General features: G+C 54.1%; 1 protein-coding gene across 8 annotated transcripts in view; it reads right to left on the bottom strand.

Moving 5' to 3' along the window:
* The window catches only part of ATP2B4 (ATPase plasma membrane Ca2+ transporting 4), an 83,418-nt gene that overhangs the window by 33,221 nt on the left and 28,599 nt on the right, over positions 1–21,598 (bottom strand). For 5 of the 8 annotated variants that reach the window (XM_058669042.1, XM_058669039.1, XM_058669041.1 and 2 more), the window contains exon 2: positions 6,621–7,292. In XM_058669042.1, coding sequence (XP_058525025.1) covers positions 6,621–6,813 — 193 coding nt within the window. In that variant the 5' untranslated portion in view covers positions 6,814–7,292. Of the gene's footprint in view, positions 1–6,620; positions 7,295–21,598 lie in introns of those variants that run through there. The other 3 variants (XM_004578741.4, XM_058669040.1, XM_058669037.1) reach the window with 2 other exon arrangements.

Raw genomic sequence — 21,598 nt, 5'->3', positions numbered from 1 at the left:
CCACTGGCCCTCCTGTCTTGCTCAGAGCAAGGAGCAGGTGGGCAGGAGACAATCTGCAGAGCCTGTGGTGGCTAGGTCAGAAAGAGAAAGCCCATGACTGTCATATACTGCGGGCCTATTGCAGCCCTAGGCATGTCACTCCAACCAGACGGGCTGCAGCCTGGACTTCCCCAAAGGCAGTAGAGCCACAGGGATGCACTGTCACTCTTCTGTGTCCCCCACCCCTCGACCCCGACCATAGTATTCCTGTGAGGCGGCTGTGGGGCTGGCTGTCTGGGCTCTGCTGCCCACCCCCACTCTGCTTTCCCTGCCCCCTCCCAAGATCTTCTTTTGACCTGAGTTCCTCACTTTTAAACGAGTGCACCCAGGGTGAAGGACAGAGCGAACCACAGAACATTCGTCTTTGCGCCCACGCTCTGGTTGCTTTGAGGAGTACTTCGCTGTAGACCTGGCTGAGAGCTCTAGGCGGCAGCTACAGGATGGGACAGGCAGTATGAGGAGGTCAAGGAAGATGCACAGAGGCTGTGCTGCTATCCTCAGATCAGAAGCTCCTAAAAATGGGTACGCCAGCAAAGGGTAGGGAACAATCCTCCAAGAAGCCAGTGGCTCTCCTCCCTGTCCCTTCTGTTCCACTCACCTTCCTGGCCTAGTCACCCACATCCCCCAGGACTGGCATTCCCCGGAGTAGTGGTCTCTAAGGGGACTATAGGAAGTGGCTACCAGAATGTTTCGAATATTTTATGTATCGATTTTCATCTTATTTGAAAGACAGAGATCTTCCATCTGACAGTTCACTCCCCACATGTGTGACCCAGTTTGGGTCTCCCTGATGGGTGGCAGAGACCCCAGAACCTGAGCCATCAGCTGCTGTCCCCCAAAGCCCACATTAGCAGGAAGCTGGATTGGAAGCTAAGGAGCTAGAACTCGAAGCCGGAACTCCACTATCAGATGTGGACAGACACGTGTACATTTGTGTATTTTACATCACAAACGACACTCCCATGCTGAGAGTACTAACAGCAATCTGGCATTGGTGAACATTCACAGGAGATATGCTCTTGATTTTTTTCCAGATTGAGGATGCTCCTAGAAATTTCCATTGGTCATACTGAGGAAGAGCCCAGTCCCATGCCCACCTTGGGTGCAAAATGGACAGTTCTTAGTCCAACAGGCCACTGCCCTCAAGGAGGCATGGTGACAGGGACACAGTTAAACTCCAGAGATCTTTAAGTGACAGCTAAATCCTGAGGTTAATGAAACAAAGTTATAACTTGGGCTTTCATGTAATAGATTGCTCTCCTTTCTTCTTCTCCCCACATTACTCCCTGGGGACCCTCAGCCCCCTAAACCCTGCATGCATAGGCAGTACTGCTTACAGTACCCTGCATGCATAGGCAGTACTGCGTACACTACCCTGCATGCTTAGGCAGTACTGCGTACACTACCCTGCATGCTCAGGCAGTACTGCGTACACTACCCTGCATGCTCAGGCAGTACTGCTTACAGTACCCTGAATGATGTCCTGCTATGCAGTGATCATGGGAGGGGAGGAGGTGGAAGGCAGAGAGACTCACTTTTGAACAGAACATTTGGTCAGAGGTAGCACTGCCCACGGGGCATGATCTAGGCCATACCTACATGACACAGGGGTCTAAGCCCCCTTCCCCTGCACCCCTTCAGGGAGTCCTCACACAGTGTGTTTGCAGAGTGCTGTGTTCTTCCCCACCACAGCCCTGCGGCTATGTTTCTGAGTCTGCCTTCAACTCTAGGCAGCTCGCTAGCCTGCAGAAGTTCTCTGGAATGGGAGACTGGCTGTTAGGTTCATTACTGTGTCCCCAGCTCAAGTTCAAGTTCTCAGTAGCCCATGGTCATTCCCTCAACTCTGCAGAGAACAGAGGTGGAAAGGCACAGAAGGAACATGAACTACAAGGTCCCATCCACATCCTTTCAGATCCAGAGTGTGCACAATGGCCTTTCGGAAGAAAGCCCCTGGTGAGTAGCTTGAGTTCCCTTTCTTCATCCTTTCTGGTTCAGTCAAGTGCTGGCCCAGCTTCTCCTTGGAAACCATCATCCTCCGCCCTCCTCCTTCCCAGTAGGGCAGCGTAGCTGAGGACAGTCAGGAAGGAAGGACACAGACAGGCAGAAGGATCTCTCACCCAGAGTCAACCAGTCCTTCTTCCTAAATGCTAGGGAAACAGAGAGGGAGGGGAGCCATGCTTTTGCTTAAGCCACAGCTGATTCTCCAGACTCACCAAAGAGTTCTGCTCAGAAGGCTGTAAGATGCCTTGGGGAACAGCTTAGAGGCTAAGAACCAGGTCTGGGGGCATGGGCAGCGGGCGTGGGCAGGTGAACTGTGGGGCGGCGGTTAGACTGATCCCACATGGGAATGCCTGGTTTGAGTCCCAGATAACCAACTTTGGTCCAGCTTCCTGGGAAGTGGCAAGTGATGGCTCAAGTACTTGAGTCCTTGCCAAGATGGAGGTCTGGCTTTCAGCTCTGGCTTGGCCCAGCGGGCAGCTGCAAGCATCTGGAGGCTGAACCAGTGGATGGAAGATCTCTCTGTGTCTGTCTGCCTTTCAAAAAAGGATGATGATGATGATGAGAAAGGCTATCTTCTAGCTGATGTTAACCAAACTTCTCCGGTTCCTGGGAACTGGAGAGAGGATGTGGGCAGGAAAGGAGAGAGAAACAGCTAAGGGAGGGGGCTGAGACGTTGAAATGGGGGAAAGACGCAAACTCAAAGGCTTCCAATGGCACAAGATGCTCAGCTCTTCCCTCCTGGTAAACCCAGGCCAACGTGGTCTGCTCGGGCCAGCTCACTCTTGCATCTCTGCCTTGGTTTATACACAGCCAGAGACGGGCACCTTTCCTCGTTTAGATTTAAGCACAGGGCCTCTTCCGCCTCTCTTCTCGTTTCTCTGAATTCCCAAAGCTCCTTCCCTGTGTTTCTCTCAGCTTTGTCTCTGGGTTTTTCACACTGGACCCAGACCCTGGCTGATCCCAGCCAGCTCTCACCCCTACTCCAACCAACACATTCCCAGGGACACAAGAGTAACACGACACTGGGTCACAAGGTGACATTTTATCAGGCAATGGAATGAAAAATCAGCTTTAAAAAATTATCTGTTTATTTGGTAGCAGGTGAGAGAGAAAGAGGGATTGTTTTTTCTCCATTTGCAGGTTCATTCCCCAAATACCTGTAACAGGCAAGGCTGTGGCAGGCCAAGCTGGATTCCCCTTCCCCGTCTGCTTTTCCTGGAATGGGAGGCAGAGCTGGGAATCAAAGCCCAGACACTCCAAACAGGGTATGAGAACCTCAAGTGACATCTTTGCTCCCGCAGCCGATGTGCACCTGGTGTGTGACCCATGTCTGAGGTCCCCTGGGCTAGAGCGCAGCCAGATGAGCAGCAGAAAAGGGAACTTTTGCATCACATTCTACCTAATGGGTGACCTAAGGCAAGTCACTCAAACCCCTTTAGCCTGGAGAGGGAAAGAGAGAGGGAGAGAGAGGGAGAGCAAGAGAGAGGGAGAGAGAGAGAGAGAAAGAGAGAGAGAGAGAAAAGAAGAAGAAGAAGAAGGAAGAGGAAGAAAAGGAGGAGGAAGAGGAGGGAAAGAAGGAGGGAGGGAGGAAGAGTGAGAGTGAGAGAGGGGGAAGGAAGAAGGTGGGAGGAGGGAGGAAGGAGGGAAGGAGGGAGGGAGAGAGAAAGAGGGAGGGAGGGAGGGAGAGAGGGAGGGGGGAGAGAGAGGGAGAGAGAGAGAGAGAGAGAGAGAGAGAGAGAGAGAGAGATGAGCTTACATCTGCCTTCAGAATGGCATAAATCTGGGAAAACCAATGTGTTAGTCAGAAATGCTGTCCCTGACCCCTGCTGTCTATGGTCAGATCCACACTCTGGGTCCTCAGAGAGTTGCAGATCAGACTCCAGGCACCAACCTCCCTGGTCTCACATCACCGCAGCTGCCAACCCACAGCCTTCAGGCACTGTAGAGACATCTTTGTTCTTATTCTGCATCTGTAGGAGGGCCTCCCACAGGAGACAGAGTCACACCAGACACCTCAGTGTGGTCCTCTGTGCACAGCAGCATTTTATAGCCACAGCACCTGCCTTTGGCCACTCTGCCTTCACCTGTCCAGCTCAGCAGCCCAGCAGCACCCTTGGGCTGCAAGCAGACTCCTGGGTCTTGGCTGGTTAATGTCTCTTTGTCCCTGGCCCGTTATTATCCTACACATGCAGCAGATGCTTCTTGGCACTGGGGCTCAAAATGTCTTTCCCTGGGCCTCGCACGATAGCTCAGTGGCAAAATCCTCACCTTGCAAGCACTGGAGTCCCATATGGGTGTTGATTAAAGTCCTAGCTGCTCCACTTCCTATACAGCTCCTTGCATATGGTCTGGAAAAGCAGTAGCGGATGGCCCAAAGCCTTGGAACCTTGCACCTGTATGGGAGACTGGGAGGAAGCTCCTGGCTCCTGGCTTCGGATTGGCTTAGCTCTGGCTGTTGCAGCTACTTGGGGAATGAATCAGCAGATGGAAGATCTTTCTCTTGGTCTCTCCTGCTCTCTGTTACTCTGATCTGCCTTCCCAATATATCTTTCAAAAAAAAAAATGTTTCCCTATATCCTGCTACCCCAGCTCCAGGATGAGTCTTGCATGGAAACAGACCAGGACACACACACACACACACACACACATTCATTCATATTCTCTCTCTCTCATGATCTGAGGAAGCAGAGGAGTGACCACAGACTGCTGTGCCAGTGGTAGAAGTTCTGGGATAGAACCACAGCCAGGATGTGTAGCGAGAGACACCTGCCACCAGAGGGGGTGACTTTCAATTGTAGGATGGCAACCATGTCAGGGAAGGGTCCAAGATCACTGAGTGTCCGGTTCTGCAGGAACAGCAAGCAGACTGGATACTGGTCTTTGGGGACGGGATCTCTCTGGGAAGCAGGCAGTGACTAGTGGCCAACACAGCTACAAAAGTGACTAGATAAAAGGACAAGTAGAGGAGAGGCAGCCCATGGCTGAGAGGCGGTCATCAGAAGGCAGATAGGAGCTATGCAGAAGCAAGCCATTGCTATCGTCCTCACTGAGCCTGCAGTTGGGGAGGTGGATGGGGACTGAATTCCCCAAGTGTCATTGTGCAGGCACAGGGACAGACCGCACCCCTTTGGCACTTGTGTTAAAGGGCATGGCTTCAGATATTATAAAGGCATCCGGGCCCTGGATATACATAGTATGATTTAGTTTCTGTAACTGTGCACGCAGGGTATTACTAACCTTTCTTGCAAGGGAGAAGCAGGCTCAGGGAGGCTGGGCTATTCAGTAAGGGATGCAGGGGATATCTGAACATGATGCGTACGAGGTAGCAAACTGAATTCTAGGAATCCCCTTAGGAAGGAAAATAAGATACAAAAACTCTGTAGAGATGCTGAGATCACACTAACCCTTTTTCATCCTAAACAGGGTAGACCCCAAGGAGAGCTCTGAAACAGAAGACTGTGAGAAGCTGTGGGCCGGGAAAGAACAGGAACCTTGCTCCATCTCATGCTACCCTGCCAAGACTGCCTGACCAGGCAAGAATCTGCTGTAAAGAATACAAAAGTCATGAAAAGCCAGAAGGCTGAAGTTTCCATTTGCTTCCTTTCTACATTTTTTGATCAGGCAAAATTTCATCAGTCCCTGGTACACTGGGCAGCTGGGCTGAGCTAGGCAAGAATGAAGCTGGATTTTTCATTCTCTTCTTTGATTCAATTAAGAAGAGCTATATTAAAAGTGCCTCAGGCACGGTTGGGAAACAAAAGCAAAAAACATCTGTAACTCTGACAGCAAACAATGGCATCCAAAGATGTGGTGGGTACAGTCATGTACCCATCCTGGGGCAGATGGACTTTTTCACTCCATACACTTCCTATCAGCCACTGCCCCCACGACGCTCCACTGGCGTGGGTGAGAATTCCATCTTCAACTCTTGGAGGTTGCTATAGAACAAGGAACTACATTCTGTAGTAGCCAATGCCTTTACACCATCCACACTGGCAAGCTGGATACCCTCCATCATGCACACGGGCACAGAGGAGAGAGAGAAGGACAGTGGCCACCACACTAGGGCTGGGGAGGACAGAGCTCTCCAGGCCCCAGACTGTTCCCCCAGACCAGCCAGGTCTTCAGGAATGTGCCTCCACCAGTAGTTGGGAGGTTGCTCTTCTGGGGCCCTAGCCATGCTTGTCCAGTGCTGCCCAGCCCCGGCCTCAGCCCGGCCATGGCTCCAGTCCCAGTGCTGGCCCTCAGACCAACCCTAGCCTCAGCCCTGGTCCCGGCCCCACCACAGACCTGGCACCAGTCCTGGTCCTGGCCCCAGCCCCCCCACAAGCCTGGCCCTGGCCCTGGCCATAGACCTGCCACAGTCCTAGCCCCAGCCCTGGCCCTGGCCCCACCACAGATCCATCCCCAGTCCTGGTCCTGGCCCCAGCCCTGCCACAGCCCTGGCCCTGGCCACAGACCTGCCACAGTCCCATACTTGGCCCCAGCCCTGGCCCTGGCCCCGGCCCCAGCCCCACCACAGCCACAGTCCCATCCCAGGCCCAGCCTCGCCCCAGCTCCACCCCAGCCCCGGCCTTTACCTTCCACAGGGGAGGTTTTTAGTCGACTGCAGAGGTTCTGGACTCCTCCATACTGGACGTTGATCTGGGTCACTGCATCAGTGGACCGCAGCTCCATGAGCTTCCTCAGGTCCATGAGTGTGCAGCCAAAGTCCCCCTCATGGGGCTCAGCCAGCGAATTGGCTGGCAAAGCATGTTCTGATGGGTTCGTCATTTTGCCAGCTGTTACCAAGCCCCTAGCCCAGACAAGGGGTGGAGGGGTCTCCCCTTCAACAGGTGGGCGTCTCCTGCTTCCCAGTCCTCTTTAGTCGCACTTCTTGCTGCTCTTGGGACCCTGTCAGGAGACAGACCAGCTGTCTTGTGCAATACGCTCCACAGCAGCAACCCTGAGTCTAGTTCTTCTCTTCAGGAGTAAGGTTGGCAGTGAGAGGAGGAAGAAGCTGGGGGAACCAAGTGGAAGCCGGACGTTCGTGTCACAATGATTGGTGTCCCCAGGTGGGGATGGCGTGGTGGACCAGGGTAGATAGGTTCCTAGCTCAGACCGACTTGCCCAGGCAGAGGTATAAACAGGACGTACACGTTACCATGGAGGCAACCTTAGCAACAACCAGCAATTGCGGTGGTTGAATGGCAGCAGGAAGAGGAGGAGGAGAAAGAAGAGGAGGGCTTCCTGGATACCGATGACAACTGGATCTCTGGAAGAAAGATTCAGAGACAAAAAGAAACAATTAGAGTGGCCACAAGGATCCAGCATCTGCCAGGACGCAAGGTACCCATGCCAGCACTGGGGAGTGGGTGACAGTTGGTGTCTGAATTGAACTGATAGCTGGGGCCCCGGTTGAGTCAGCTGACTCAGCAGAGGCCCTTGGTTCCCTGGTAAACTCTCAGGTCTGTAAGGTATTTTAGAGACACCCTGGTCTTCACGCCTCCCAAACAAAGCAACACAGCATCATTAACATGGATAGCAAAGGTTACAAGCTGCATGGCTCTATGGCTCCACACTCTCCATGTCTGTGTGAGGGCCTTGAAGCAGGCTGCTTGAGTTTGACTTCAATCTGTAACCAGTGAGAAGGTATCAGGAAAAGGAGTCCCAACTTGAGCAATGTGGCCAGCAGCCTGCCTATCAGGTGCCCTTCTCCACGTCCCACCTTCTTCCCGATTCCCAACACACACACTCACAGACCAGCAAGACGGTCTGCCAGAACACAGCATCCATCCACATGGATATTCTGCAGGTGTCAGTCAGTCCAGCACCAAAAGTTTTGGTCTTGAGGCTTTTGGGAGAAGAGCAAAGTTCTCCGGCAGTTGGCAGTGCAGGATGCCCCCCCGCCCACCTTTTTAAATGGAGGGGACAGAAGAAACTGAGCAGGAAAGATAGTGAGGCTCATGGCTGTGAGTGTGGTTGCTTCTCCAGGTTGGAGGGATAAGACAGTCAACAATGCAGACAGGGCAGAGGGGCCCCCGGCACCATCTTGGCAGGCAAGTCTGTCTACATGTGGGTGAGCACTGAGGGCCTCCAACCAGCCCAATGGAAGTAGGGTGCATCCGATGCTTGGGAGGGAGGCACCATCTACATTCCTGCTCATCCAGGCTGGGAGTGGGGGCGGAGCCACCTGCAGGCGAGGGCACCCAGGGCTGAAGAGGGAAAGACTCCCCCTCAGCCCCCTGGGCCCCTTTATCAGCTGTGTGTCTTGTAGAAGCAGTAGCCACTCAGCCACCGTTCAAATGACAAAGGGCTCTTCCAGGGCCCATCCCGACTGACCTGAGTTCAGTTAGCAGGGGTGGCAAGGGGCTTGGCTGGGATGACATGCCTACATCCTGAAGGCAGACCAGGACACACAGGTGGCCTCAGAGGACACTGCATCCAAGATCTCTACTCCACTTTGTTGTGTTTCTCATGGGGCCCAGTAGGATGGATGGATGGCATCACATCCTTTCCTCTCGCAAGGTACTCCCTGTTGCTTCTCCCATCCATCGATTTTTTGGTCACTACTTTGGCAGAGCAAGCAGGGACGTGTGTCACACTCCCTTTTCAGATGTCATCAGGGAACCTTGGAGGACAAAGTCTAGGAAGCACGTGAGGCACAGGTCAGACTCCCCCTCCCCCATGCAGGCTGGCACAGGAAAAGGCAGCAAGTAGCCCCCTTACAGCAGCAGCCTCAGCTGCCCAGGAAGGCAGGGACAGGGAGACCAGAGTGTAAGACACTGAGAGAGAGAAGAAGGCCACAGCCATGATTTTATTAGGGCACACTGATAGCACTGTTCTTTTAAAATTAATATTCTTATTCATCTCTTGCCCAATTTATAAATTAAATTTTATTACGGATATGCACAGATAGGAAAAAAACTATCTGTGGCAGTTGCAGGGCTTTGTCCATTTTGAGGTCCCAGTGTCCTCTGGGGGCCTTGGAACATGTTCCTGTGGACAGAGGGCCAGTTCAGCCTCTCGTTCAAGCCTGGAGGGAGCATGTGTATACGTCCATGTGTGTGTATGTGTATGTGTGTGCATATGTATGTGTGCATGTGTGTGCATGTGGTGGGGCAGCAGTGGGTGTAGCAGCACCTCAAACCCTAGATAGAGCTATTCCACCTTCTAAGAAGATGCTGGGACATAGCCCACAGTCTTGCACTGGGAAGCGAAGCACCACACCTTTTCTGTCCCTATCTGCCCCAGGAGGCCAAGCATTTTTCCCCCCAGTTTGGTTTTGTTCTGGGTCCCCAGTGCCTGCAGGAGAACCTGCACACAGCTCCCACTCATTTATACTCAGACCTGGAGTCACCTCTGACCTTGCCTACCCAGGGCCCAGTCTCACCCACCCTGAATGAATGAGCCTCTACCTGTCACACTACCGACCAGGTGCATGAGGCTACACACAGAAAATGAGGTGCCTGGTGTCCAGCTCAGAACGCCTGGGGTGGGACAAAGTTGGGTCTGCTGGTCAGCCACCATGGGATTCATCCCACCAAGCAGAGGACAGCAAATGGCATGTGCCCCTCTGGCTCTCTCTGCCAGGCAGTTCCTACTTCCCCAGAGAAAGGAGACTCCCGGTGGCAGATGGGTAACAATCACCACTAGGTTACTAGAGCAAAGGAGGTGACAGACAGGATCTGATGTCCTGAACCTCCCCTGGGGTCACCAGAGAGGACAGACTTCCACCCACAAAGACATGTGTGGTGAAGACAGGAGCATGTGGGGCTGAGAGTACAGGGGGTGCCTGCCTGCTGCAGGTGGATGTGGAGGCCCACACGCACCAAAGCCGTTGGTACAGGGCGGAGCACAGCTGGCCGGCAGGGTGGGCTCCATGTTGAGAGCTCTCCTGTCACTGCCCAGGCCTCTCTCTCCTCTCTGGGCTCCCAGCCTCCAGAACGTGTGTTTTGTACCACTGCTGAGCTCGCCTGGCCCCTGACCTTATTAGGTAAGTAACTGCCAAGGCATACTGGGCAAGTGCTCCCAGCGCCCCCGCCCTGAAGCCGGGCCGGATGCCTGGGAAGACTACCTCTTGTCAGGCCAGATTAGTCACTCTCTTGGGCATTCTGGGTGAGGTATGTGTTCTAGTCTTCTGCCAGCTAAGGGGAGGAGAGGAGAGAGAAGGCTCTCCCACTCCTTCTTCCCACATGACTTTGCCTGCTAAGCTGCTTCAACGTTTTCCTACCAGAGTCTTGTAACCTCACCCCCTAAGCTGTGAATGGCATGGGAAGGCAAGGCCCTAAGAACTCTAAAGGGGAGAGTATGGTAGGCCTTACTGGGGAAGACAAAGCTCCAAGGAGGTCAGAAGTGGTGTGGCTGGGACTGCCCGGTATCTTCCGTGTCACTTTGTTCCGTCCCTGTGTGGGGATACTTCTCGTTTCCTGACAACATCTCAGAGGCCCTTCCTCATGCTGGCGACTCCAGGGTCAGGAGACCTTCACCTCCGTTTAGATCTCTCTCACTCTTCCCCCTCCAGCTACACTAGCCCTACACCAGGAACCAGGAGGGTACAGCAGCCCTTCTCCCATTCCTGAGATGCCCATGACCAAGACCCCATCCTGCCTGACAACTGCACCTGCAACTGGGCTCCCTGGCAAGTTTCACGAACAAGAAACTACCAGAGGCAAGAGCATGACGCCCTGTACCAACAAGTCAGCCATAGCAGAGGGACCCTGGGTTTCTTCCAGTTGAGTCCAAAGACTCCCTCACACAGGGTGCTAAGAAAGGCATCTGTCCCCACCTAGAGAGAAAAACAGGGCATCTGCTTGTGCAGGTAGCAGAGTAAGGCAGAGCCCAAGGAGGGGTGTGGAGACCATGCAGCACATCTCCCCTGCCAATGGCACCTACTCACTGTAGTGCCACTCATGTAGGCACGCACGGGAGATGGGAGGCGGGAAAACAGGAGAGGCTGGGGGTGATGGCTGCAGGCTGGTGCGGCGCCGCAGACAGACCTGCCTGGAATACTAAGTGGCTCTAGTCAACCCTGGCCTCTAGGCATGGGCCGCTTGGCGGCACAGACACCCGTGTCCTGCCCTGCCCTGTCTTCCTGGGTCCAAAGGCCTCTGCTCAGTGGCAGATTGGCAGCACCTGGAGGACTCACTGGCCAGAGACCCAGCAGGCAGCATTCCTGGCCAAGAGGTGAGGGCGGGGAGGGGGGAAAGCAGGAATACCTCGGGGTGAGGGAGGCAGGCTGGCTGCATACCAGGAGCCCCCCACCCACACACACCTGTTGTGTTGTTTTCTACCCAGAGTCTCGCTCCTCTCCAGTGAAGCCCTGCCTTTCCCTCTCATCAGGATCACGGGCTGGAAGGGAGGAACTTCATGCTGAGTACCCCCCACGTGCTAACTGCCACAACAGGCACTTCATGTGATAATTAAGAGTCATGTTTGTGTGTGTGTATCCTGTAGAGCCTAGAACACCAGTGGACAGGGTGGTTGGGCCATAAGCAGTAATATGCAGTAGGAGGGTATTTCAAAAGGTTCATGAACAAATGGAATGAAAGACTTTATTTTGGTTGAATACACTTCTTGAAATCCACAGAGTTTTTCCCACGGGTTTTTTTGAACACCACTTGTCTGTTTCGCTAAATCCTCACCAAAAATCAACCCTCACAGAAGAGCATTCTTGTTCAAAATGAAACATGTTTGGGGCTGATACTGTGGTGTAATAGGTTAAGCTGCTGTCTGTGACAACAACATCCCCTATAAGCATTGGTTCAAATTCTGGTTGCTCTCCTTTTTTTTTTTTTAAGATTCATTTATTTTTATTGGAAAGTGAGATATACAGAGAAGAGGAGAGAGACAGAATGATCTTCCTTCCGCTGATTCACTCCCCAAGTGCTGCAAAGGTTAGAGCTGAGCCGATCTGAAGCCAGGAGCTTCTTCCAGGTCTCTCATGCGGGTGCAGGGTCCCAAGGCTTTGGGCCATCTTTGACGGCCACAAGTAGGGAGCTGGATGGGAAGCGGAACACGAACTGGTGCCCATATGGGATCCAGGCACATGCGAGGTGAGGACTTTCGCTGCTAGGCTGTGTTGGGCCCTGGTTGCTCTCCTGATCCAGCTCCCTGCTAATGCATCTGGGGAGGTTGTGGAAGATAAATACTTGGGTTCCTGCCACCCACGTGGGAGACCAGAAAGGTGCTCCTGGTTTTGACACGGTCTAGTGTTGGCTGTTGTGGATATTTTGGGGAGAGACCCTCCATCACTCCTTCTCTCTCTGTAGTCTGCTTTTCAAACAAGTAAGACCTGTATACTATTTTTTCTAATGTTTATTTCCATCTACTTGTAAGGTAGATGAGAGAGGGAGAGAGAGAGAAGGTAAGAGATCTTCCATTCAATGATTCACTCCTCAAATACTCACATCAGCCAGGGCTGGGCCACACCGAAGTCAGGAGCCTCTAGACCTCCCACATGCTTGAGCCAAAATCCGCTGCCTTCCAGGGAGCATCAACAGGCAGTGCAGAGCCATGCCTTTCCTTCCTACACCTTGATGGGAAGGTCTACCTGAGCCCACCTGTCCCTCGCACTTGACTCCTACAAGGCTTTGCAGTGGGTCAGGGACACATCTTTCTCTTTGCACCTCCTGGGCAGGTGTGGAGCTAGAGCCAGGAGATCAGGGGCAACACCCTCCCCTCTATCGTCCCTCCAGCCCCAGCTAGAAGGTGCTGAGCCCCGGACAGACTCCAGCCTGCCTGCTTCCCATGTGGAACACCTAGGAGTATGTCTGTGTGTGTGGGGTCTTCCTGCGTTCTCATCTCGCACCGTTGGCCTTGCATCGCTTTGTGACTTGAAAGAGGTGCAGAGATACCCCTCTAGGCACTCTCCTTCCTCTAACAGGACTGCTTCCTGTGCCTCACCCCGAGTCGCTTAAACTCGGCTCACTCCCATGCCCCCTCATTACAGGCCCCCTTATTCCCGGCCCCTCCCCCACCACACACACCCAGATTCCAGCCCAGGCAGGCAGGTCACTCTTATTGTGCGACCCCCTGCTCTCGCCTCCAGCCCCTACCTCTGCCACCCATGGCTGCCTCTCCCAGGACTGCTCCTCTCAGCCCTGCTGATTGGCAGAAGTAGAGCGGAGCACACGCCCTTCCCCAGGCCGTGGGGGCCCCCGTCAGACATGGGAAGGTCAGAGGCAGAGTGTGTTGGCGAAAGTTCATGAGCTGGGTGGCACCATTTGTCATCATCATCATCACCCAGCCAGCCACACCCTTGCCAGGAAGCCAAATGAAGGCCCGGGCACCACAGCCAGGCCTATGCCCTGACCAGCCTGGCACACTGGGGCCTGGGCTGGGAGCAGGATGCTGAAAGTTCCCAGAACTGAGCTTCCAGGCATGCTGCTTCAGGTCAGTCTGAGGCCATCTTCAATTCAGACGCTACAATAATCAAAGCATCCATCCGGAGAAAACGGGCCTCAGGGCCTCCCAGGGCTAGCTAATACTTCTTGATCAGTGAGGTACCTCTGGACTAGAACCCTGAAAGAAATCCCTGCATGGGGCCTGACAAGGAACAGGTGCAAGGATGCTGGTGGGGATGCTGCTGGTGGCAGTGGCAAGTTGGACAGTCTTTGGGATCCACTCTCCCGGTGATGAGTAGGTCAAACACAGACCTGCAGGACAGGACCATCATGCAACAGTTACAAACAAGACTAGATGCACACGTGGGCAATATTGGTGGTCTTGATGACACTGCCTAGTGCAGGGGGCAGGGAGATGACCTAACAGCTTCTACATCAGGTAAAGACTCATGCATCCAAAGCGGTGCTATGCATTCTAAGGGACGTGCTGAAGCCAGGAGATACACAGCTGCACTTTAGAGTACTGTCCACAGACAGAGCAGGGAACAGGAAGGGGAGGCCGACAAAGGGCCTTGCGTCACCATGGATATTCTTGGGCCATGAATCCTTTGTCCCTGAGGACCAATCAACCAATCAACCAAATAAAACATAGCTAAGACTTCCACCTTGTCCCACACATGCTGTGACAACCACAGTGGAACTTATCAGTTGTAGCCAGACGCCTGCAGGAGGCAGGGAGAGGGCGAGGCCGTTAGGGGGCATACATTCTCCCCAAACGGTGGCGTAAGGCAGGGATACAAGGTGGACTGCAGGCTCCCACTCATCCCGCTTGTTAAGATCCAGCCTGGTTAAGATACTGTGTACCACTGGGAAGAAGCCAGGATGACCCACAGCCTGGGTAGGGCAGGGGGGAAGCAGGAACGGGTTCCCAGAAGGCCACACCAGCCCAGGGTCTGCATACTAAGGCAGCACTGAGTTGGGAAAGGGTAGTCCCCGGGGCCCAGAGCCTCAGGGGAGGTACCTACCCTGTGAGTCACCCTGGCTTGGGTCACCACCGACTCCTTCTATGACTCAGAGGGGACGTGGGGTGTTCACAGCATGCAAAACTCACACAAAGAAAGGGACAGAACACACTCAGCATGTTATTCGGGTGCTGCAGGGGGACAGGAGCCCACGACTTCTTCTGGTAGCAGCAAGGGGCACACTGATAGCATCCCTGCTGGCCCTCCCGCCCTGTGGTGGTGGTCGTGGGTGGTGGCGGAGGGTTGGTGAGGGAATGGGCTCCAAGCAGACACAGGAAGCCATTGGGCTGCAGACGGAACACGGAGCCCGGGGCAGCGGCCGGCCTGCAAGAGCTCTGGGGGTGTGCCCGCCCTCAGATGACAGATTGCCTTTCTTGGGGCGGCTGTGGTTTTTCCACATTTTGGTTCCAAGGGAACAAAGGGGCTTTTTAGCAGCTGGATTGCATCCTGGGTTATTTTTAGAAGCAAGTTTGAGCAGACGCGGACTGGCGTCCTGCTTGGCAGGGAAGGAGAGCGGGGTCACTCTCCCCAGGCCTCAGTGCTGGCGGGACCCTGGGCGCAGTGGCGAAGGGGACAGCTGCCTGGCCTCCTCCACCAGGGAGGGCTCTGGCCACTGCTGTGTCCTCAGGGGCTCAATAAGATGGGAAGCAGACAAGCACCAGCCTGCGGTGGCAGTTCCCCTCTGGCCATCCCACCTGGTCACTCTCATAACCAGTCTCCACCCTGGGTCAGGCTCCCACACCTGTTAGAGGACAAAGACCCTCTCCCCTCTCATCACTTTTGCTCATTCTAGGTTTCACTCAGCCTGGTTTTTTCTGGAAGTCACAGACAAATGCGTACAAAGACCCCATGCTGAGAAGTTGGTGTTTATTGAGAAAGTTAGCCACTCCCTGCTAGCTGCTCACCTCTCTGCTAGCAGGGCCTTCTCCTTGGTCACACTGTCCGGACAGAAGACCTCTGCGGCAACCCAAGGCTCCCCCCTCCGCCTTTTTTTTTTTTTTAGATTTATTTGACAAAGGAGTGATGGAGGTTGGGGAGATGGAGATCTTCCATCTGTTGCTTCATTCCCCAAATGGTCAACAGAAGTTGGGCCAGGCACAAGTCAGGGTCCAGGAACCCCGGCTCATCTTCCATGTGGGTGTGGCAGGGACTTAAGTGCTTGGGCTGTCATCTGCTGCATCCTGGTACATTAAGAGGAGTTGGATGAGAAGTGGAGCAGCCAGGACTTAACTCTGACATGGGACGCCAGTGTCACAAGCAGTGGCTTGGTCTACTGTGCCACAATGCCAGCCCCAGGGCCATCTGACACTTCCTGTTGCAAATGAAGCCTCCGCCTACTCCTGATCCAGCGATGCACCTCTGGATTCCAACCCAGAAGGGGACCAATCATGCTCCCTTGCACCTGCATCGGACATCAGAGCAAGACTCTCAAAGCCTGAGTGGGCACTGGGATGTCCTGGAGGGTCCAGAGCCCATCTCCCAGAGCACCAGATTCAGAAAGGGAAAACAGAAACCCTTACACCCATGGCTCACTTCTGTACCCCAAATATTACCATCACCACCCCCATGAGCCTCACTGTGTGTTTCTGGAGCCAAGACTGCCTTTCCCCACCCTCCCTGCCTTTGTGACAGTCCCGGGTGAGTACCCGCCCACCACCCACTATCCCTAGGCCAAGGCCAAGACCAGGGCAGCTGCCCGTGCGGGCGGCCGGGCGCAGCAGCTGCTGTTTTCCAGCCGGCCGACAGGCTGTTATAAACACTCATTCTAGGTTGCTATGGCAAAGTGAGTGTGCGGCCTGGCTACAGGGAAGCTATTTATGTGCCTGTCATGGCACAGGGGGCTGCTTTTTATTATTTTAGAGTTTTCCTTTCCCAACCCTCTAAAACAGCTTTAAACACACACACACACACACACACCCCAACTCAGCCACCACAACTTTCTCAGGACCGAGAAGAGGAGATGGGGAGAAAATGGAGCTTCTGCCCCAAACCAGGAAGGGGGAAACAGGGCAAGTTCCCTGCAAATAGGAGGGTGTGGTTCTGGCCACCATGGTCTGGTACCCGGCCCTGCCTCAGTCTCCCAAAGGGGAGCCTGTACCTCGCCTGCCTCCCCCAGCAGCAGCCTCCTGCTCATTCCGTCTTCCTCTCAGAGTGAAGGCCACTTTCAGGGGGTCCTGTGGGCAGCAGGGCCACCCTGGGGCTCCAGGAGCACTCAAGGGATATATGTGCTCCGCATGTATGGAGGGCACTCAAGCCAACCCTCTCTCTTTGGGGAGGGGGCTTGGGGAGAAGGGGAGCTTGCAGGGTGATGGGGATCCCTGGCTTTCAGCAAGGGTCAGGGTTTGGGGCTGCTAAAAGGCAGGCTGGAGCCCCCTTTGGGAGAGCCTGTCCATGAGCACCTGATTCATGGTAATGGCTCTGGCAGAGGAGGTGGGCGGTGATCAGACAGGCCCCATGGCTCTCTGCTTTGTGTACTTTCCCAGCTGAAAATCAAGTCAGAAAAAAAAAAAAAAGAAGAATTGGCTTATGGGCCATTGTCTGCAGGAAAGGACGGGGAGCCCATGTGGAAATGATACATCTTTCCTTCCCCCCGCCCCTCCTGCACATACACACCCCAGAGCTGAAAGTGTGTCCTGACTTTGATAAATGTGCTGTGTTGTCAATCAGTGAGCGGTATGGCAGACAGTCACAGATACAACCCAAAAGACACTGTAAGGCTTCACCCTTCCCTCCGAACCCTCCCCTTGCTCCAGCTCCCTCTGAATTGCTGGATACTTATATGTTGGGGTGGAGGGGGGCGGGGAGCCTCCCACCACCAACAGATGCATCAACCAGATACAGATAAAGTTTAGGGCAGCATCAAGAAGCGTGAACCGCACAGACTGTTGGCGATGCTTTTCATCTCCTGTTCTAACTGGGTGTCTGCCCCATGCCAGCACGGCTCAGGAAGAGCAAGTGGAGCAATCCCTGTGGGGAGGAGAACCCAGTGGAGAGGAGAGTGACGCCCCTGGGGAGAGGTCAAACTCCTGTTCGACAGCTCTGGGGAGCTGACGAAGTCCTACTGGAAAAAAATCAGCTCTTGGGACAGAAATCAGCCATGGCAGCACCTTGGGGTCAGAAGAGCAGAGCAGGCATCGTTGCTTAAGCCTGTCAAGAGCAACTACCATCAGTGCCCAGGCCCTGGAGGGCAGTAAGACAGCGAGGAGGACCAGAGGGGGCCTGCTGGCCTGCCCTGGGCACCTGGCAGTGGGCTGATTAGAAAGACCACATGCCTTCAGTGTCCCAGAGACCCAAGCTCCTCCTTCGAGGGCTAAGGGGTCTTAACCCAAGCTAAGTGGCCATTCAAGGTGCGGAAACACAGAAAAAGGTAACGAGAGATGCAGAACTGTCTCAGAAAGCTGAGGTAGAGTAAGTCTCCCCAAAACCATGGGCTATAAAGGACACCTGTTCAGCCAGACTCCGGGTGACCATGACTGCCACAGGCCCACAGTGGGGAGACGAGGGGTAGGTGGGGGGTGACTCAGCCTAGCCGGCAGCAGCTGGCAGAGCCCTTCAGGGGTGAGGACAGTGAATGATGTTCCCGTGGAGCACGAAGGCTGCATCTCCTTCCTGTCCCACCCCAACCATAGCAACTGCCCAACACATGAAATCGGTAGACACGCCACCCTTCTCTGTTCTCCAAGGAAAGAAAGGAAGGGTATGGGAGTCCCAGGAAGGGCCAGTTGGGAGGGGTTCCATGCCATTAGCACCTGCTCCACCTCTGGCCATTGCTGTTCTCTGGGTCCTGAGGTTGATGGACTGATTGCAGGGGGGTGGTTCCCAGGTGCAATGGGAGATGAGATGAGGGAAATGCACCCCCACCATTCTGACTGCCCCTACCCACCCACCCACACACACACAGTGACACACACCCTGGAGGGGAAGCCTGGGGATACCACAGAGTGATGGTGGTGGCAGTGAACAGGGCTGTGGGAAGTGGCAGGAGCAGAACTTTTCTGATTCTTTTATTTCTGAGGTGCTGTGCAGCTTTGCCTCCTTGTTGTTCTCTCCACACCTCATGCCCAAGCTGCCAGCTTTGTTCTCGGGTGCCCATACCCGGCCCTCCCCCTCACCGTAACCAATTCCTTTTGCTATCTCAATCTCCCTCATTCTCTCTTTTTCCAATCACCTCTCCAGGGGCAGCATAATTGGGTAGAATTGGACCCTCTTTCCCTGGGTCATTTCTACATGCTCTCAGCCCTGTTCTGGTCCCCACGGGCTCGGGTGCCAGGAGGAGCAAGGAAGCACGTGCTGAGGGCCTTGTGGGGCTGCCCCAGCTGGTGCCAGAGCTGAGCCCATTTGTGTCCCTGGGATTCATGGATGAGAAGCCTGAGGCTCACAGAGTCCATTTACCTTCTCCCAAGGCCATCTGGGGCCTGCCCGGCTAATTCCCATGTTTATGTACCAGCTAACTGCCTGAAGCAGAGGCAAGCTGCTTGGTATGTGGGTTCCACAAAGTGTGGTGCTGTGGAGGAGGAGGGAAGGGGGGAGACATGGAAAATATTCTGAGGATGAAAGAACAAAAAGGCAGGATTTGGGACATTCAGCAAGTTCCCAACAGAGTGTGAACAAGGGAGGAAGGTGCTGGGAGACTCGGCAGGTGGAGCCGGCATCCTAGCCTATCACTTGACCGTGGCTGTCTGAACGTCGTGAGCCAGTCCTATCCAACCACAAGCTGCAAGATGGTGCCAACATCCCACCTTGGTCCCACACTGAGGCTACAGGCACATGGCTGCCTTCTTCATCTTCTCCCACCACGAAGAATTAACAGGGAGCATCAGAGGATGGGCAGCAAGGGACATCCTGGCACAGCAGGGTCCAGCCATCGCAAGCTTCTCATGTTGTTTGCCTTGAAGTTTACTTGAGTGAGTTTCCCTGTTTCTCTGGTTCCACACCCCCTAGCCAGCTGCTGTAAGTTAGCAAAATCTCCTCCACCAGCAGGGGCTGCATGGGGAAGGGGTGCAGGGCCCTTGCTTCAGGGTTTTAGTCCAAGGAGAAGCTGAGGACACGCCAGCCTGCCCCCTTCCCCTCCCTCCTGCAGGAGTGGCCTCTCCTCCACAGGGGAGGCCATGGCCATGGGAACTTCACCATCTAAGGCTGTGGGATTTGTCCACTGGGCTTCTGCAGTTAATCACTGCAGCTCCCTGGACTCCTAACTCGGGGCTTTAAAAGGTAGCGCCAGAGCAGGCAGGACAAACATGTCAAGGAGAAAAGACAGGAGAAAAAAAAAAGCAAGCTGGTGCATGCTAAAAGATCCCACCTCCGAAGGCAGCCGTTTGAGCGACCGTGACAAAGGAGAAAAGGGAAGAGCAGAAGGAAGCCAGGTGTCGGTTGAACCTACCCTAGATTTCCAGCCAGTGAGGTGCACAACCGATCAGGCACAGCTGCTAATCCATGTGCAGAAAGATAATCTAGGGTGGTTGGGTTTCTGGAACTCTCTGCTTTTGGCGGCTTTAGGACATCCAAGGCTGCCATCCCATTTCTTGAGGATATGTGCTTGAGAGCTCCCAGGTGTGAGTACACAGTTTTGGCACATAGACATCCAAGATGGTAGTCATGGTTTCCAGGAGAATGCACATGGATGTTTGGCCCCAAGAATACAGGGAGGATCGGACCTGCCTCTTGCTTGCTCTAGGACTGGTTGCAAGAGTCAAGACAGGAATGGGGTAGGGTGGGGGTTGGGAGACAAAGGGAAAGTAGGGTGTAGAGTGGCAAAAGGAATCAGACATTCTGCACAGTTCTTGTTCTTGCTGGAGAGTCCAGGGTCCAAGGCCCCATCAGTAGGAGGGCCAGGTCCTACATACCCCAATGTCCAACCAGTGGCCAGAGTGGAGATGCTTTGGGGACTCCAGGGACTTCCCAAAGGCTCTGAATTTTGCCTGCAGGAAGGCAGGTGAGTCAGGAGTCCCAGCAGTGACAGCTGGAGGTGGCCCATTGCCCGTTCCCTTGGTCAGGTCTCTTTCAACTTTCATTCCAAAGGGGCCAGTGGCAGGAGGACAGCAACAAGTGCCAGCGTGCCACCCAGTCCTCCCAGCAGGAGCCATCAGCTCCTTGGCCACCTAGCCAAGGAATTCCCTTTCAGACTCAAGGGCAGTTGACGGGAGCCCCCCTTGGAGGCTATTCCCGCTGAATTGGTGCCAGCTTGGCTCCAACTGGAGAGATGGCAGGAAGACAGAGCTGCTCGGGATGCTGCCATGCCCAGACATGGCAGCACTAACACCATTTGTGGCCTGCCACCTTCTTAGAGGCGAATGGGCCAGGCTTGGATAGCCACAAGCTAGGAGGCTGTTAAACTGAACGAATCAGAGCTTCATCACTAATAAATGTACCAGCCAATTAAGTTCCTGGCCTTTTTAGGAATCAGGTGCCCCTGCTTTTCCTACTGATTATATCAAACAATTCCCAGAAACCTAACCTTATAGGGGGCTTTGGTGAATGTCTAATATCACCACCCTGAATTCAGATTTAAGCACCTGTGAGGCAAATTGTGCTGGGTGCTGGACAACAACCTTTCGTGGTCTAGATAGGCAAGCAGGACAGACGTCTACCTAAGGCGAGAACAGAGGGGTAGAAATACCTCCTGGGCTTGTTCACTGGCTGTGCTCCATGATTCGCCATGGGTACCCTATGGCCCAGCTTTCTGACCATCACCAGCTGCTACAGGAGGCCAATCACTGGCAGTGTGGGCACCGCATCAAGGGCTCAGCCCTATGCCCTGAGCTAACTGGAACTTGCTTAGGTCTTCCCAGAGCTCCTACACAGTTGTGTCTGTATGTCTGTTGGTGGTGGTGCTGGTGCTAGGGCTTTGTACCTCTATGATTCTCCTGATGGGCACTGTACCCACGGGCCAAGTTCATCTCTCTACAACCTTTCTAAGAATGTGCCTCTGGGCTAGCAGCTGCACTTGACTGCTGATGTGGCTCATCTCCTTCAGTCATTAGTCCTGAAGGAACATCTAAAGAAGCAAACCAGAAGCCAATCCAGTCTGGCCAACGGGTGCACTGCAAACAGGGCTGAGCTTGCCAAAATAGCCTTCCCATGAGCCTGGGTTCAGGCCTAGCCAAGCTCAGTCCACAAGGTCAGCCTTAGCTAAGCTCCTGCACCTCACAAGCTATCCCGAAATCCCTTTCAATCCATTCTTGCAGCACTGGCATCATGTGTGGGGGCTGGCTT

The sequence above is a fragment of the Ochotona princeps genome, chromosome 10 (genome assembly GCF_030435755.1).
Source record: "Ochotona princeps isolate mOchPri1 chromosome 10, mOchPri1.hap1, whole genome shotgun sequence".
Lineage (NCBI taxonomy): Eukaryota > Metazoa > Chordata > Mammalia > Lagomorpha > Ochotonidae > Ochotona > Ochotona princeps.
This window is presented reverse-complemented; position numbering and strand designations above follow the sequence as displayed.